Source organism: Dermacentor andersoni, chromosome 2, assembly GCF_023375885.2.
Source record: "Dermacentor andersoni chromosome 2, qqDerAnde1_hic_scaffold, whole genome shotgun sequence".
NCBI lineage: Eukaryota > Metazoa > Arthropoda > Arachnida > Ixodida > Ixodidae > Dermacentor > Dermacentor andersoni.
Window position 1 is genome coordinate 75,106,768 of NC_092815.1, and position 19,134 is coordinate 75,125,901.

Here is a 19,134-nt window from a genome sequence, read left to right on the forward strand (position 1 = left end):
GCATATTTAGAACAGAACATGCAGTTCTGACTGCTTAATTCTCAATAGCCAACAAAACCAAATAAGCTAATAGTTATATTCTGCAAAATGTGCATCAAATCTTATTTTACAGAGTCATGATAGTTTTCAACAAAAGACAGTGCTGAAGACAAGAAAATGCGTTCATAAATTTCGTGCCGTATTTCTTTTGTGGTGCTGTCTAACCTGGTTTTACCTCACACTAACTTTACGGAAGCTATAGGCGCGTGAGCGGTACACATTAACGTGTATGTAAATCACCCTCCGAGAGACTCGACTGCATCACCTGGCGCAGCGTCGTTTATGAATTTGACGTTATTCAGCCTTAGTGAAGGAACAGCGCGTGACAAAAATTGTATGTATCCTATTGCAACGCTGTTTACCAGCTAGAGATCACTTGAGGTGTTGTGCAGTTTCAAATACCGGCCGTGTCCTGCTTGAACAACATGAAAGTATATTAATTCATCCTCGTCATCAGACTTTGTTTGCTTGAATTCATTTACAAATCTTTCTGAAAGACCTTTTTCAGTGGAAATAGTACACAAAATGTCCTTCGGGTCCTATATATGGTTACGCTATCTTGACCCATTGCTGCACTTTACATGGTTATTTCGCAATATCAAACAATCATTTCAGCACCACCCTCTTATATTCAGTGCTTGTATACTACTCAGCAGACAAGTCTTACAAACTGACTTTCACCTTTTAAGTATGTAGCCTGAAAGTTAACTTCATCTAAGTGAACCGAAGGAGAGAGATGTTCTTTAATAGATGCTGTATAGATGCTTGACAAAAAAGAGAGAGTGACCCTTCGATAAGGGCTACATCTGCAAGGATGTATTAACACCGCGATCTGTTGAGGGAATAAGATCAACTTTAGCTCAGTTAACTGAACTCACTAACAAACAATGACATGCCATTACTACGTTCTTTATTTTGTGACTGTCCCATCATGCCATTAGTGATGAAGTCCAGCAGTAATCCGCAACAACAAACCGAATCGAATCGAACAGCTTTGAAATACTAAGACAACTTCTTTCCATACAGTACTGGAGTTCTGCAAAATTTTACTAGAAACATTTATTAGTTTCAACCAAGAACAATATTAAGTCCGAAAGTTATATATGTAATACGTTAAGCTCCCATACAGTAGTAACTATAGTATTCAAAGTGCTATTTTGTCACCATATCCTAAAGAAAAGTCAGGCATTTAAATCAAGCAAAATGTTTAGCAAAACCACAGCTTCAGGAGCGAAGCCAAAGTAAGAGCACTGCCGAGAGCACGCGTATTCATCAGAAAACTATGCCATAGAATACGATAAATAAACCAAGGCGTACTAATTACAAGATATTAGATTGGTAACACCTGAGCATCCGTGCCATACAAGCATTAAATACTTAGCCCACAGTGGTATAAAAGATTGGGCTAAGCGTTAGATTCAAGTAGTCCAAAGAGAGAAGCGATAAAAATTAAGACCTCGCTACTTTAGTTTTTTTTTTTTTTTTTTCCTTTATGAGTGCTTGCCCGTCGGTGCAGATTAATAAAAAAAAAACTATTTGATCAATATTCGGCGTTTCGAATATTTACCACTCCATTCGTGCACCGAATCGAATAGAAATATATTTGATTTGTTATTCGAATTTTACGTATATTCGCACACCCATATAGTAGCAACGCGGTAAAAGTTGGCTTGCCTGCATGCATAAAAGTACGTTTATGTGGGAAAGAATGTCTTTCATTCAGTGGTCTGCATTGAAATATGTAAGAACATGCACATGCGTCCTTTCCTCCACTTCCGCAGAACTGGTTTGCAATAAACCAACCAAGATCACGAGATACTATTTTCTTCATTCTGAGCAACTCGAAAAGGTTTTTTCGGGCTTATGGGGAACAGTATATACTTTCATGTCAGGCACGCATTAATTCTATACGAGTACCTGCTGTCTACAAGAAAAGAAATCCGTAACATATGACGGTTCAAACATTGTATTTTTTTTAATATAAAGGCACATCACGACGATACATTAAAACGCGCATTTTCTGTCAAAAGCGGACGTGATAATGTCCCAAGTCACGGGGTTTTGTTTTCAGACGGCGTAAAATTTTGACTGCGCTAGAGAGCGGCACTATTCCGTATTGCCTCGAGCACCCACAGCGATTGCTGCCTGCAAGAAGGAGCGATTACAGACCTCATTACAGCGTTTCAGGCGAACGTTAAACACTGTGGTTCAGCCATATGCTGCGTGGCTTTCAATCGGACAAATTTCTGCATTTAATGACTGGGTCTAACGCTTCCCACCGGCAATTTTCGCCGAGCGAACATAATTAGACACATTAGGATGCTCCGCCCATGTTTGTATATATATATATATATATATACTTGGTGAGTTTACGCCAACGCGCGATACGTTTTGCGGGCGAATATCTCACATATCTCATCGCTTATACTATATATATACAAAAACTTTCGACTTTGCTTTTCGCATTAATTTGAACAGGCAGTTTGGTATTCATATGTATGAAGCAGCAAACTTTACACTCTGCAAATTGTGTTTGTCAAAAGATTAGGCGGCCACAGACCGCGTGACTTGATCCCCAACTATATAGTTGTCGCGATCGTACCTCTGAGCCTCTCAATGAAATGGACGCATGTATACAGTCGCAAACACGCGGTCACTTTCGTATTACCTGGCGGCTAACCGCAAATACAGCAGCACGGTATGGAACATATACTTCAGTGGAAATCAAAGAATGGCGCGCTTGCGTTCACCACCGTAAATAGTAACGATCGAAATTGCTTTCCTAATATGCGACCTTTGGAAAACCCGGCCCAATAGTGCAATCAGTGCAAGCTTGCGACGCATAGGAAGGATGCAGCAGCATCGCCTCCCGTCGTCCTACCGCTGTTTTATCCCAGTGCTGAATCAAGTGGCCCAAGCCTCCATCCTATACTTCAATAACCTTGCGCCGTCCATCGGCAGGCAGCCGTGTAGATGACATCAGCAAGCTCCCATTTGCCCGCTTCTTGCGCTCTCTAATGCCTCCAGGAAGTGAGAAGAAATAACTTTCTCAATCTCCATTAATACGAAACACCGCGGCAGCATTGCATAAGGCTCACTTCAAGGCCTCGAAACAGATGCGGTCACGTACCCAGTGGCCTGCAACATTTTGATACAGCTAGCTGCGTCTCGCGGCGCTTTTACCCTCGTTTGCGCAGCAAAATTCCTCGTGTCGACACCGGGCCATATTACACGCGCTGCTCGCACTATACGATGCTCGCTCGACTGACGGACGTCGGGTGGCGGACGCAATGGAGAAGGTGCGAGTGGGCAGACACAATTAGGTGCCACCTGCTCGGCTTCAATTAGCCTCCCCCCCACCAACACTCTTTCAGAGGGGCCGGCTGGCACAACGCCAGGTGTGACGCAAGGCGTCGAGAATAGCGCGCCGCGGCTGCAACGGCTATGGTCCGTCTGCAACGAGCTCTCGGGCAGCGATTCAAGGCCACGTCGCATCGATTCGAGACAACGTCGTCGGAAAGACGCCCGCGACCTGCAACGCTGAGCGAGAGCCACGAGTGTAGAGGACCCGACCGAGGGACAGCTTGCAGTAAAAGACGGAGGCGCGAAAGGAAAATGAGTTTTGGGGGCTTTCTGGACGAGTTACAAGAATCACAACTAATCAGCGTCAGCAGTAGCCTAAATAGGTCTGGTGAATGAAAAAGACCTCTCCCAGAGACATGCTATTATTATCGAAATTGTATCTATACATCAGCTTGAAACAGTCGATAGTTCGTCTCAACTTCGTTCGCCTGCATCTAAGAATTGAAGAAAGAGACTTCCCAATGTTAGTTTATAACCGTGGTACAATCCTAGACTCCCTGAAAACCGAAGCGCTTTCATTAGACGCTTGCACGCGGATCGTCTCGGCGGAGAATGGTCAAGCGTACATGGATGATATCCCGGCACGTGTTCATAAACCGCAGTTCAACACATTAAAACGTAATACCACCACGTCGAGCGCATACTTGCGTATCCAAAGCAGTCTCGAAAAATCCTATAACGCTACGCAGTCACACTCTGATGACCAGCGCTCGTGACACGTGCTTCTATCCTAACCTATGCTCCAACAGCAAAAACAAACCTGCCAGTAGCATGGTGTCTTCACTGCTTGCGGTTCCGGCAACTGGTCGCTCGGCTCGGGTTGGGACGATCAGGCGGATCGCAGGACGGGCGATCGGGCAGCTTCGGGATCACCGGTTGAAGGCTCGTTCCGCGCGCGGCAGAGAGAACGCCGCAAAGTTCCAGCGGAAGAGGCGAGAGGCCGCAACACGACTACGACGAGGAGGCGGCAACGACGACGACGATGACCGTGACCGCGGCCGGCGACGGCACGCATCGGCAGGGAGGTAAACAAAAAGAAACGACGTCGAGAGACAGCCCCGGCCTTAGGCCGCACACGACAGCGACGAGACGGCGATGATGGTATACTCTATCGTGGTAGTCGTAGTGCGAAGTGCTCGTCCGCGTCCTTCCTTCGTTCCTTTCTCTTTCTTCTGGCGGCCGACTTTTGTTTTTCTTCCAGGCAGCGGAAAGGACGTCCGCACGCGAGCACGAGCGCGTTAACTTTGAAGCCGGCCGTTTCGCTGCGGATCGGCCCAGCTCTCAACCCGTATACCGAGGGGGCCGGAGGGGCACCTCCCGGTATCGGTGAGGGGGCGTCGAAGGGAGGGGAAAGTTGCCCCCCACCTCTCTACTAAGGATGCCCCCCCCCCCCCCCCTCCCCGGCTTCAGCCAGCAGGGGCAGCGGTGCGGAGGGAAAGGGAGAAAAGCGAGCAGCAGCCGCGGCAACCACCCCGGAGCGCTCCTCGCTGGCTCAGTGGGCCATCCGGCCGCCGGACCAGACCGAGAAGAAGACGATCTACGGTAAGGAGAAAGGAGCTCATTACGGGATCCCTGGAAAGCACCGCGCGACGGCGGCGGCGGCGGCGACGACGCGCTTTCCTTCTGACTTTTTGCCTTCTCGCGCGGCGGCAACCCGCGCGCGCGTTCTGCGCCGCACCGAAGAGGAAAAGTAATGATGATGGTCTCTCTCGCTCGCTTACTCCAAAGGAGCGGTGCAGCGTGCAGCGAGACCGAAACCCCGACAGAATGTACAAAAAAGAAAACGGAGGGCAAAGAAATGACCGTAGAAAGTGATCAACACGCGTATACGAGAGCGCGAGCGCCTGCGCGCGCGCCTTCACGCACACATACGCACACATAGGCACATACGCACAAACGCACGTGAGCATGGTCGCACGGTTGTGCGAAAGAAAAAGAGCAAAGCACGCCGCACGCGCAGGGGAGGAGAACCATCGCCAGAGAAACTGACCCGATTGTTCTAGGTAGAGCGTAGCCGACGCGAAAGTCAAAGAAAGGAAGCGGCGCGTACAATACCTCGGTGCAAACGGCGCAGTATTCCAGTAACTGGGAATGCTCGCAGGAAGCCGGAGATTTTTAGAACAAAGGAGGCGAATGCACTGTTGAGGGGAGTCGGTTTGCAGCAGAAGAAGCTGCTGCGATTTCAGCCGCTCCTCCTGTTCCGACGCTTCCGCCGCAGCGGGGAAGAACGCGTCGTCGTGCGCACACCTCGGGCATGCATGCAACGGAAGAGCTCTCCCATTTGGAGATCGTGAAATTGTAACGGCCGTCACTATAGCCTCGGGTCAGGCTTTCTTTTTTCGTCGAAACGAATCCGGGACGTCCTTAACGCAGCCAGATGAATCGAGATTTGATCGCCGTCCAAGGCGCCTAACCTCAGTCAGCGATAATCACGACGTCTGGCCAGGCGAAGTAAAGAGACAGAACCCGCGGCTGTTGCTGTGCACCGAACCAAAGTTGAAGAAACGACGTAAATCTAGGCAAACAGTAATGATGCAGGTAAGGACGTACACGAAGAAGAGAGACCAACGCGCTGTGAGATGAGTTCCGATAATGTAAAGGTTGCTCAACCTTCCGTATTTCTTAGCGGCCGTATAGTGGACAACACCCGGCAGTGAGAACGAAAGTGCATGGGGCTTCTCTCTGACTAGACGTAGATATTATAGATTATAACTTGCAACCAGTCAGAAGCAGTGTGTGTGTGTGTGTGTGTGTGTGCGTGTGTGTGTGTGTGCGCGTGTGTGTGTGCGTGTGTGCGTGCGTGTGCAAGATAGATAGATAGATAGATAGATAGATAGATAGATAGATAGATAGATAGATAGATAGATAGATAGATAGATAGATAGATAGATAGATAGATAGATAGATAGATAGATAGATAGATAGATAGATAGATAGATAGATAGATAGATAGATAGATAGATAGATAGATAGATAGATAGATAGATAGATAGATAGATAGATAGATAGATAGATAGATAGATAGATAGATAGATAGATAGATAGATAGATAGATAGATAGATAGATAGATAGATAGATAGATAGATAGATAGATAGATAGATAGATAGATAGATAGATAGATAGATAGATAGATAGATAGATAGATAGATAGATAGATAGATAGATAGATAGATAGATAGATAGATAGATAGATAGATAGATAGATAGATAGATAGATAGATAGATAGATAGATAGATAGATAGATAGATAGATAGATAGATAGATAGATAGATAGATAGATAGATAGATAGATAGATAGATAGATAGATAGATAGATAGATAGATAGATAGATAGATAGATAGATAGATAGATAGATAGATAGATAGATAGATAGATAGATAGATAGATAGATAGATAGATAGATAGATAGATAGATAGATAGATAGATAGATAGATAGATAGATAGATAGATAGATAGATAGATAGATAGATAGATAGATAGATAGATAGATAGATAGATAGATAGATAGATAGATAGATAGATAGATAGATAGATAGATATAGTCGATGACGACACATCATTGGTCCGCAGAGGACAGAGTGGGCACGTGCCTTTCAGAGTGGGCACGTGCCTTTCAAGGGCGACCGCGACCTTGCAGCATCCGCCACGCGTCCTACCGCGGCACTATGCGGCAACGCCCCACATGACGCACTCGTTGCGCGCTTGCGCACCACTTGCCTTTGTTTCTTTATGGTATACGTCTCGCGCAGGGCTTATACCTTGAGCACGTCGCCGAAGGCGCTCGCGCGAACAGCTGCGTTCCTCAGCGGAACGCAGCGGCTGACCCGCATAGCGAGCGGGGTGTCATGACAAGGGCGGTCGAGAAACGCGTCGCCACTCACTGGCATCTCGGCTCCGCCGGCGCCGCCTGTCGTCGCCCGTCCCGTGTGCCCGTCTGACACGAACTTGACGAGCATCAGAGCTGCACCCCCCCCCCCCCCCAAAAAAAAAAGAAGAAAGGACGAAGAAAGGAGCAAGAAAAGACGCTCCGAGGATGATTAGCGATTCCTGAAACTGGCTGCGCGCAGCGGTCTGCGTTCGTCTGAAGACACCGTGCCGCGTCGCAGCAACGCGTAACCCCTGCGGTGTGTGCGAGTGTGTCACCCTTGTAATGACGACCACACACGCACGCGCGCCGTGCGAGCGGGCCTCCGCCTCTGCTTTTGTGTTTTCCCCCAAAGCGCAAGAAAAGACCTGCCGCTTCTGGCGAGAAGTCACGTGAAACAGCGTGCGCCCGCTGAGGAGTCAGCCTATTTCGTTCCTACACGCGCACGTCTGATGGACACTGAGCCCTCCTCTTCAACGCGACTGCTGAGAGCAGGAGGTCAGAAGATAGAAAGAAAAAACGAATAAAAGCAAAGAAAGGTGAGCGAAAGAAGAAGCTCCCTACAGGCGAGGGAGGCTCCCTAATGAGGAACACGAGAAGTCACGAAGCCGCCTCGTAAAGCGTCGCCCTTTTCACGGACCAAAACCTCGGTGATCAAAGGCGATGATCTGGGAAAAACAGTATTGTGCTGCCGCTTACACCGGGCCCGTGTTGTTGGGGCTGACGCCCCGCTGCCTCGAGACATCCCGGTGCGAGAGGAACCGGCGCAAGTGAAGCTCCTTCACAGCGCGACGGTCTCCGAGTGCGTGTGAACGCGCGGTGCAGTCCGCTCCGCGTCTCGAAGTCCCGCTGTGTGCAGCTTGAGCGCGGGACGGTTGTATTCGGGTAACGCCGAACGGCGCTTAAAGCCGCTGTCAGAGCCGGACAAAAACGCCGTTTTCTTTCTCTTCCTTACGCGTCCTCTTGCTTGTGCGCGCGCGGTAATTAAACGGAAGTATGCAATGGAATCTACGAAACGTCGTAGCCAAGTTTTTTTTTTTTTTCTTGGAAGTACATACGGGTCTCGGTAGTTGTCACCATCCGTTGACAGTAAGCTTCTGTTTCTTACGCCACCTCGCGCAGGTCCCACGCTTGAAAGAGATATACCTCGCGCAGTTCTTTGACAGCTGTGCTATAAGGCAACAATTATTAAAACGCGCCACGTTTTAGAGTGATAATTGTTAACTAACTACAGTCCTAACTGGATTCGATGCATCCGGAGCAGTCGTCATCATAGCACCTTGTACATTTTTTAATATAGAACTGCATGCGACAGTTCTACATATAGGAATCACATCGCGATACATTCCGTTCGTACATACAGGCATATGCAGGTATTCGTTGTTTTTGTTTTGTTTGTTATACTACTTCACTGTAATGTAACCCACCCCCTGCGTAATCCCTGTGGCCTTGAGTGTATTCAAACAAATAAATAAATTAATTAATTAATAAATACATATTGCACTTCCTCAAGCGTTACAACTGCTCGTAAGCTTGCGGATAGTTGTGCTTGCACTTGAGAATAGCTGTTAGTAGTCGCGGAGGAGAAGTGCAAGTCCGCCAGCGCGACAAGATTGCATATTCAGCAAAAAGCGCCACTCAGCTGCGAACTTATTAGGAGCGCTGCATTAGAGCAGTTCAGAATCTCATTCAAGAGCTGCTTTTGTAGAAAAAGTGTAAGACGCTATTGACTCAACTTGCCTTTGTTGGCAAGTTGAGTATATGCAGATGGCAAGACACGCGGCTCTTAACGAACGAGACCATAATATGGATATATTGTGTAATTTAACCCAGACGCGGCAAACAACGACCCACACACACTTCTTGACCACCTATAGCAGTACGCCTCCTATAGGCACATCCAGCCGCGCACACCACCTCGGTCACCGGCACACTGCGCTTGAAGAGCACTTCACCTCACCGCTGCTCAGGCGGCGGTGAAAACATGCTGCGGCACCTCTGCACAAGAAAAGCGACGACACATGTCCCGCTGCCATACATTGCGGCTCATCGTGGAGCACAATGAGCGCGCTCTTGTACGGCCCGACGTACGTGCAGCGCCCGCGGAAGGATCTGACACCAATGGAGATCTTTCGCGCCTTTCAACGGGCGGACGAGGTGCGTGAAACGGGAACAACAGCGGAACCAAGGTGTGGCGCTCGGGGTCGTCCCAAAGGCTGTTCGGCTCCGAACCGTTCGTGTTTCCGCGGGCACTCTCACTGTGATCCGCGCGAGAAAACGTATATACGCGACGAGCGCTGAGACGCGAACTAAGCCGCTAATGTTCGCATATAGGTGTGTCACAGCTCTGCTGGTGCATGACTGGCGGCGTTTGGAGCTGCGACCGACGTGACAGCGGAGCACCTCGTGCAGCCGACGGTTTTACGACCTCTCGCGAAGCTCGACAAAAAAAAAAATGTTCCAAAGAGCGGGCGTATATGAGCAATATGGGAACAAACATTTTGTTTTCAAGCAACGGTTACTCGTAATGTGCGGGTTCGAACATGACGTGTAACGTTACAACGTTACAAGTAGCTTTCCTTGATGAATATTTTCATCTCATCAAACACTTTCATGTCACGGCCTCTTGAAAGCGATTTGAAGCGACTTTCTACATTGCTAGTGGGGCGCAGCAGGAAAACAAGGCGCACAATGATTGTGCTGTTCTCGGGTGGATATTCCAACGTTGCCTTCGCGTGTCGCTATGCCAATCGTCATTGTTTCTAAGTACTTCTGTAGCATACACAAGACGCATGTCTGCCGATATGTTTCGTGGTAGTAAAGAACATGAACAGCACAGCTTTAACTTAGCTAGGCATTCTTTGGCTAAGACTGCTATTCAGAGTTGTGAGCTCAGCCTCCAGCGTATTATCCAGCCTTATCCAAAATATAAGATATTGAAAAATTCAACTTGTACAGTCCAACAAGGAATCGGCAATAGACCTTTCATTGGTAGGAGAAAGCAGCACTTGTCCGGGCTGTTCCCCGTCAGAAGCCAATGTCCATGCTGTCGCTTCTTTATTGCACCGAACACAGGCTCAAAAGCACGCTTTTGAGCGAGAATTCACGCAGGTTCTCAACAGTCCAGAGGACATTATGGCGACGCCCAGGAACGGTCGTTGGAAACATCTATAAGTTCGAGGGTATTGCAAATAAGAATATATACCGGTAGCGCATCAAGCCAGAAGCACGGCGGAGGAAATAGAAGCGAACGCTCTGCAGTGCGAAGACAGTACCCATGTACTTAGACATAGAGAAACCTATTTTCTTAACGACTCTTAAACCGAGTAGTCACTGTCGGATTCCGGCTGGGTCACCGGCCATTGTAGTGAGCGCGTTTGCCTAAACATATCGATGTGTTTTATGTTCGCCACCATGCCGCAGCGACCAAAATGTAGAGCTGGGAGACTTGGACCCAAGAGCTGCGCCAATACTAACAGGGCTCTGAGCTGTTTGCAGTGAAGTGTCAGTCCTAACCTAACCTAACCAAACCTATGGCATAATCTAACGAATTATTCCCCGCGTTATCAGTTTGTACGTGCAAATGTCAGAGTAATTACAAATCGCCTACTCGGGTATCCTCGAAACGTGTCTTTCTTTAACTTGACTGCCAAACTCAGCTTACATTTAGCGTGAAGCGCAGTGAATTTCGTTGCTTCGTCCAAAAGCGCGAACACGCTACGTCGTCATTCTCACTTAAGAAGTTACACGACGTGTTTGGCTGCTCACTTCCATCAAGAATTCTGTTATTCAAACCGCAAGCACATCGCGCGTAGGAAGAACAGGGTATCGTGCCGCTGGAGTATACGTTGTCAGATGCGAAAGCATTTATGTGCGTTGAGCACAACCGTGTCTCACCCCCGTATTCAGAAATGCAACTTAAGTTGAAGCCCATGCTTGACTTGATCTAAGTGACGCCTATCGTGGATGCGCCGAAGGAAACGCAGGGAGCGTCTTTGGGCACGTTAACGCCAGGCGTCATCTAAATCAAGTCAAGCATGGGCTTCGACTTAAGTTGCATTTCAGAATACGGGGGTAAATCTTACACCTCACAATATTTACGGCTTCATTGATAAAAAGAAATGTGTCACGTTAGATTATATATATATATATATATATATATATATATATATATATATATATATATATATATATATATATATACGGGGCAGAAACCTACGGGGCAGAAACCTGGAGGCTTACGAAAAGGGTTCTGCTGAAATTGAGGACGACGCAACGAGCTATGGAAAGAAGAATGATAGGTGTAACGTTAAGGGATAAGAAAAGAGCAGATTGGGTGAGGGAACAAACGCGGGTAAATGACATCTTAGTTGAAATCAAGAAAAAGAAATGGGCATGGGCCGGACATGTAATGAGGAGGGAAGATAACCGATGGTCATTAAGGGTTACGGACTGGATTCCAAGGGAAGGGAAGCGTAGGAGGGGGCGGCAGAAAGTTAGGTGGGCGGATGACATTAAGACGTTTGCAGGGACAACATGGCCACAATTAGTACATGACCGGGGTAGTTGGAGAAGTATGGGAGAGAGAGGCCTTTGCCCTGCAGTGGGCGTAACTAGGCTGATGATGATTACATATATATATATATATATATATATCATCATCAGCCTAGTTACGCCCACTACACACAAACAACTACACACAAACGGAAGCTTACTGCAACTTGCCGTTTAGACGACCGTTTGTGTATGCATGCCGCAACGATTCAATTTGAGGCTACTCTGAACAGAGGCTGCACCCTCCACTATTGCCTGAGCACTCTATTGGACCATGCACCAGCAGGAAATGTCGTCTATGTGCGTCCATTACAATTTGAGAAGGGGCGCGATCCAATTTCGAATCGAATGCTGAGCCTGTCGGGACGAACGGCGAGGTTCGTCTGTTGTCTCGAAGCAAGGAAGCACTCCGCTGTCAGAAGACGACATGTGACCTGATGTCTCCGCGTGGCTTCGAGGTGGAGATACAGAGAACGACGCGGCTGTCGCTTGGCTCTTTGGAGAGCGCTGGCTTGTTGATGCCGCGGCAGCGCGTCGTAAGGGTGACGCCCGGGCGGGGCGAATGCCGGTTTGGTGGTGGAAACCCGCCAGTGCGCGTTTCCACCACCACCACGATCAATGCGCAAACGTCACGGAAACTTTCTTCCACTGCACCGCGCACCGAACGGACACCACGAAAGAGAGGCGTATACAGCACGCGAACTGTTCTCACACTCCGATGCGAGAGCACAGCGGAAAACGCGAAAGGCGTCGGGAAGACTACGCTTATCCTCTCTCTCTCCATTGTGTGAATACGCGACGGCGCATTTCGAAGTGCGCGGAGCGGACACCAAGTAAGCTGGGGACCGCGCGAGACGCCTCCATTGTTCCGCCTCGGGCTGTTCAGACACTCGGCAGTAGCATTGTGGGACCGCGCGCGTGGTCCGTTCATGCGATTCATTTGCGTGCATCACGCCACGACCTTGCCAGGGGGCAGCCGTGTATACCGGCGAGGTCAAGTGCTGACCGTTTCTACCGTATGCGAGGCGCGTACACACGGACGAACGACCCACCCGCCTGGACGCGGCCTTCGCCGTTATACGGCAGTAAAACCAAGAACGCGTGCGATCTTTGGCTTGTGACGATCGATATTCAAAATAGGTGCAAGAGCATGCGCGTGCTGCAGAACGAAAAGGGATTTTACTTCCGCATCTGCTGCCAAGAAAATCCCCCAATGCGCGTGTTAAATGGATTTACGATCACGGAAGCGACATTGTGAATACTATTTTCGTGTTTTTAAACGGAGTGTGTATGGGGTCAAGAAGGTGAGTAAACCAAGCGACCGACGACATGGCTCATCTCGGATAACTCTTCCTAAGAGTCCTTGTGCGTTTTATCGCAAACTGTCTCCTATCTTTTTCAAAATTACCTCGGAGGCGATTACGCAAAATATTCATCCCTGATATAATGTGAGATGCGTGCTGAACTAACACGGAAGTTGTACATTAGCCCCATTCTTGCCGTCAGCTTTCGTTAAAAATGACACTAATTGGATGCAGGTTCTTCCGTCGCCACACAAAACGGAAAGCATCGGCGAGGTGACTTGAATACAGCGTAATGACATAAAAGAAATATATAAGACGTTCCATCAGCATTACACCTTTATCTTTGTGTTTAGGTAAAGAAAAGTGCTTTTTACCATAACAAACTCGAGGGATGGTAGCTTTGTCCACATACATGCATAGAGATGCTGCTTCAACATCCAACCGAAGTATTTAAACAAAAAAGCATGGTTTCTCTCGTTCGTAACATACCAGCCGATAACAAGAAACCGCATAAAAACGATCACATTACGCGACTTTCTTCGGGCCTCAGGAGGGCATGTCAGTGATGACAAAAGCCAGGAATTACTGAGATTACTCGCACTATAACGCGAGACTGAAATGATATAATCAACGCGCCGACTACAGCAGCCTTTCGACAGACTTCATTGGCCCTCTTTACCTTGTATCCGCTAACTATCTTTACCTTCAGCAACCTCCGCTGTTTTCCGGAAAATGACTCGTGCCTACCGCTAATTTCCGAGAACGTTTCCCACTATAGCAGGTGCAGCGTGAGATGCAGGCTGTTACATTGATATCGCTATGCGCGCTCATGCGCGCATATCTTTCAAGTAGAAACGTAATCATGAAGTTCTCACGCGTAGAGAATTATCTCGTCGAACGAAAGCCGAGGTAACGCCGACCGAAGTCCGTTCAGAAGGCGACACAATACGCCGACGACGACAGAAAAACGGTGGGACTCACCTGCTTGAAATCGAAATCCACCACAGACGGCTTTAATTCGGCCTCCATGATGAGATCAAACCACTGGGACTGCCACTAGGCGTTGTCACGTAACCCGATGACGTAGTTCCCGGACACCCGTCGCCGCCAATGCCCTGCAGCGGAAGAAGACGACCACTGTGTTGAGTATGTGTAACTTAATTGTAAGAAAGCACAAAGCTGAAAATGGAAAACGAGGTATTAAAAAGTGCCACTACAGGTGCCAAATTATAATTAAAATAAATGAGAGAGAGTCAATTCATTCTTATTATTATTATTTTTTTTTTGCTTACAACAAGGAAAACGAAATGTTCCCCATAGGTCAGACCCATAACTGAAGAACCAGACCCAGTCACGGAATTTATTTAGAGAAGTGGTTAGAGTATTTCCGATAAGCGATTATTATTATTATTATTATTATTATTATTATTATTATTATTATTATTATTATTATTATTTATTGGACAAGAAAACGAAAAGAATTAAGGGGCCTTCTTGCGAACCGCTTTAGCTGTGCTAGTGTAGAGACACAAGCAGAACGGGATGCTGGAGCCAGTCCTAATGCATGAAATTGGTGGTTCGGTTGTGTTCAGGTTGCTCCGCGCGTGTGGGAAAGTACATTCAAGCAAGAAGAGACTAAACGGTGATGCGAAGGAGCGCGTATACTCTTCCATATGGCGTATAGTGAATCACTCAATACACGCAAACTTGAACTATCCCTCAACAAACCTTAATGAATGAATGAATGAATGAATGAATGAATGAATGAATGAATGAATGAATGAATGAATGAATGAATTTATTTACATAAATATACAAGTTTATGGAGGATAAAAGGAAAAAGTTGCAAAAGAGCAACTTGACTAGTCCTTAAACCTTCTCGTGACAGCAGCAGTAGAAACCAACACATGGCAAGCTGTGGCAATTAAGCTGTGGCATTCCCTCTCTGAACGCTTACCTACACATCTTTGGTTTAAGGCATTCCCCACTCTTCTTATCTTCTTTCTTATCCTTTTTCTTCTTTTTTTTTTGTCATGCCACCGCTTTACCACACTAAAAGAAAGAATCTTCCGAAAGTTCTTTTTCGCAAGATTTTACTGGATCTTACAATTGCCGTTATCTTTTCATTTGGAGCTTTAAATCTCGGGTATACAGTAACAGCCTAGGGTTGTTTGCGCCGCCGTCCATGAATTTATTACTTATTCCAAGCGATTGTTCAGTTAAACTACGTCCTTTATCATTATTGTTTCTAGTACATTTTCATTCAAGCTGATCATTCATTTTGTTACGTCTAGCACGTTGAATTTATCAGTTTTGGCAAGTTCACAAGTGAAATTTAATTTCTATGTTCATTAAGCCTTACCCACCTGAGTCTTGGCCAATGCCCCCGTACTGGGTATCAGCCACAATGTCACATGATAACAACGACAAAACGCTGGCGTTATAGTTCTGTGTTTCTGATTAGCACTCGTCTAGCAGAACACAGTCGGAGCCAAGCTATCGATCGGTCGTCAGTCAATTAATTAATGAAACAAGCAAAATTTATTATTGTTATGGAATAAGGCAGCTGCATTCTGGAAGACTTGCCTTTATCGAGTTTTTCGGAGCTTCTATTAATGCACACGATTGCAGCCCCCTAAAAGGCCATAGATAATTCCTCTGACTTCGGCTAATGAGTGTGTGCTTCATTCCAAACGTTATCGTTCGAACGTCCACGATGCATGATAGCGATAGGCGTGATAACGATACGAACGTTGCTGCGGTGGTCAATCGTAGAAAGAACTTACGAGAGAGCAATTTTACTGCCTTAGAGACCCAAGTACGTGTCGGCAAGTAAGGAAGGGAAGAAGTGAAGGCGAGAACATGAAGGAGAGAGAACGTCTAACTATAACTGCATGGATAGCTTTGTGAATGCATATTTCTGTTTGTATATGCCAGAAATTTCTTTAGCTCAGACTTCGAAGCGAGTGATTTAACTTAACCATAAGGGTTCCATCACCACCACAGACGTTGGGCATAAGTTGGGCAATCTCCATTGGGCTGCGAATAAGCAGGTTGGGGGCCAGTTCTAAAGGGCATGAAAGAGAAGTCGCAGGGCGCCGACAGCGACACCCATCGGCGAGGCGTCACAGTGACGGACGACACTGGCGCGAAGCGTTTTAAAAAGCGCGTCCTCAGCAGGTGCCGCCGCAGCTAATCGAGTGGATTGGGGCGTGTACGCGCCTTGCATTGGGCACCGGGAGGAGAGAGGGGGGCCCCATCCTTATCGAGATGGCGGATCTCGAAGCAAGTGACCTCCCCGGCACCGCGGTCGTCCTTTTGAGTTTCCACCTCCGCCAACACACACAGACACACACGCGCAAGCACACACGAATGTCGGCGTTGAAAGAAGAAAAAGAAAAAAGAAGAAGAGAGAAAGAAGAAAAGCTGTCCATTCTTCGCGGCGTGCCTCGCGCGCCGCCGAAAGCATTGTCGGCGAACAATCGGCGCGCCGATTTCTGCGGCAGATTTTTTTTATCGCCCGCGTAATACGAAGAAAAAGGCAAAGAGAACAGAGCGAAGCGTGCGACTGAGGACGGAAGCGAGAAAGAGATGGGCGCTGATTGCCATCTCCGCTTTGGCGGATCTCAGCCCCTCGACCACCTCCCCCTCAAAACCGCCTGCACAACATCTCCAGCGCCGGCTTCAGCACTGGCGTGGTGTATAAGATGCGACGCGATGATAAGAACGATGCGACCTGGCGCGGTTCGTTTATTTCTGATTCCCCCTCCCCCCCGACCGCGAGGCGAGTTCCAGCGCGGAGGGTAGCCGCCGCAAAAGGAGCCGCGGTCGACGTTCAGGAAAGCCATTCACTAGCGGCGATAAAGTCAGCGTGATTAGCGCCTCTCCCTCTGTGGTCTCTTGGGTTGGGTCGCCCTGCCTCCGCAACGAACCCCCTCATCCTGCCGCGTTTCAGTACGAGCCTTACCTACGTCGAGCCGCCTGCTTTCGATTTTGGTTATTCATGACGTCGTTGCTTTATAAGAACTGATTATCGTGCTGAATTGCTTCTTCGGAGGGTAGCACGCACACTACATGAGCTACATGTGTATTTGAGGTTTTGAATCAAGAGAGAGAAAGAGATAAGAAAGGAGAGACAGCGAGGTTAATCTATCGCAACGGGATTATTAGCCAAGTTTCAAAACAACTGCTGTAGAGGAATGAAAGGGCACCTAAAGAGACACCGGCACTGAGCTCACATGTATGGCGGCAACAGACACCAACGACAGCGCTCTAAACAGCCGCACGCCCGAAAAGCGGCGGCCACAGCTCGCCTAAACTTACTGCTCCGACGACAAGAGCGCAGTGAACTTTTAGGCGACTGCACGAAGTGTCTCCTCATAACACATAACCGATAGAGTACAGCACTACTCGTATGAGACGAGAGCACCGTCAATGCGCCTAAATATGAGAGACACTGAGAACAATGGAACAGACGGAATATTTCAAGTCCTAGAAAGAAAGGAAGAAAAAAGAAGGAAAGGTTTGACAGTGCCCGAATGAATACAGGTGCTTGTGAATTGTTTTCTCTTCTTTTTGGCATCGGGAGCTTTGAGAATGACATAACGATAGAATTGCGTGCTCTGCTAAATGCAGTGTGCTTTGATAGATGCCATGCTTTTGTCTGCGGTGTCCTTGCAAAGCTTCCTTCGCACTAAAATTTCTGGGTTATATGCATACCCTCTGTGATCTGCATTGCGAATAATCAAACCTCGGAAAGCAACAAAGAAGCGTATTAGTTATAGGGTGCGGCAAGTAACATACGCACTGACAACTATAAGCGACGAGTCTACGAAGCAAGCCCGTGAGGTTCAACCCGTTCATGTGTGCGAACCTTCAGTTCTCTCTCTACTGTCCACCTCTGTTTTCATCCCCTTGCGCAAAGGCATAGCGTAGCAAACCGGATGTGCGTGTGATTTACCTTCCTTTCCTTTTCTCTTTCCCTGAGCAGTATCCCAATGTTTACAGTGACACCGGGCATGCTGTTGAGACTTTGTGCTTTGTTGTCGGCCAACCATGCGCTTTTCTGGTTAACATACCAGCATTCTCATGTTTCCTTGTCGAGTTGTTCCTCTTTAGAGGAGCTTTTCCTGACACCTGACGGGCTGGAGAACCACAAATTTCACCATGTCACGGATACCACGAACCGCCACTTATATAGGATGTGTCTGCCCGCTTGCAGGGGCACAAGGTGGCAACATTTACTGAGCAGTACATAGTGCCGTTCAAGGGAAGACCAATCCTGAACATTGCTTATGTAAGCATTCATTTGGTTGTATACTTGGGTTGCTAGGTCATGTGAAGGGGTACATGGCAACAGAGTTGCTTAGCGCAGTCCCTGCCTTTTGGCTCTCTCTTTCCTTGTCGCCGGCATTTGCTGCTCGTTGTACGATTCGGTAAATAGCAATGCATATTTGTTAAGCTTTAAGTCAAACCGTTAATACGGCGCCTCGCCTTCGCGTCTTCTGTGGTCACTATTGCATGCCCTCTTTGCGCTACAGTGCGCATAATGTATTGCACGGGACGCTGTGGATATCCCGCGCAGTGCAGCCTCGATGCAACGACAGGCGCGGTACGTCCAAGCACGGAAGCCCGCGGTCGAAAGGAAGTTAACCGAGCTGCCTCGTGGAATCACCTGCCTTACACGTGTTTCGAGCCAAGCTAGACTCGACGACGGCCGGCGAGCGTGTCGGCCGCGGATGCACGCAGTACACCACCACACGTGAGGGTGCCTGTGCGCATGCGTGCACAGCCTATAAGGCTGCCGAGGTGTACGGCACTAATCTCTACCTTGCATGCGCAGGAACAATGAAGGCGCACGCTACGCTTCGCCGAGGCGCCCATTGAAAAAAAACGAGGCGTGACGGTCGAGGCAGGGCGCCTCGCCCGGCGAGCACGCGCTATGTTGAACGGCGTGTACACATACACCCCTGCCAGCGCACTGCGCGGTGGATAAAGTGTATGC

General features: G+C 48.0%; 1 protein-coding gene across 3 annotated transcripts in view; it reads right to left on the minus strand.

Annotated features, from left to right (window-relative positions):
* LOC126541814 (transcription factor Sp9-like) overlaps positions 1–19,134 on the minus strand; it is a 176,211-nt gene that overhangs the window by 19,066 nt on the left and 138,011 nt on the right. For 2 of the 3 annotated variants that reach the window (XM_050188761.3, XM_050188760.2), the window contains one exon: positions 14,112–14,245. In XM_050188761.3, the coding sequence (XP_050044718.1) occupies positions 14,112–14,159 (48 nt within the window). In that variant the 5' untranslated portion in view covers positions 14,160–14,245. Of the gene's footprint in view, positions 1–4,162; positions 4,694–14,111; positions 14,246–19,134 lie in introns of those variants that run through there. The other variant, XM_050188762.3, reaches the window with a different exon arrangement.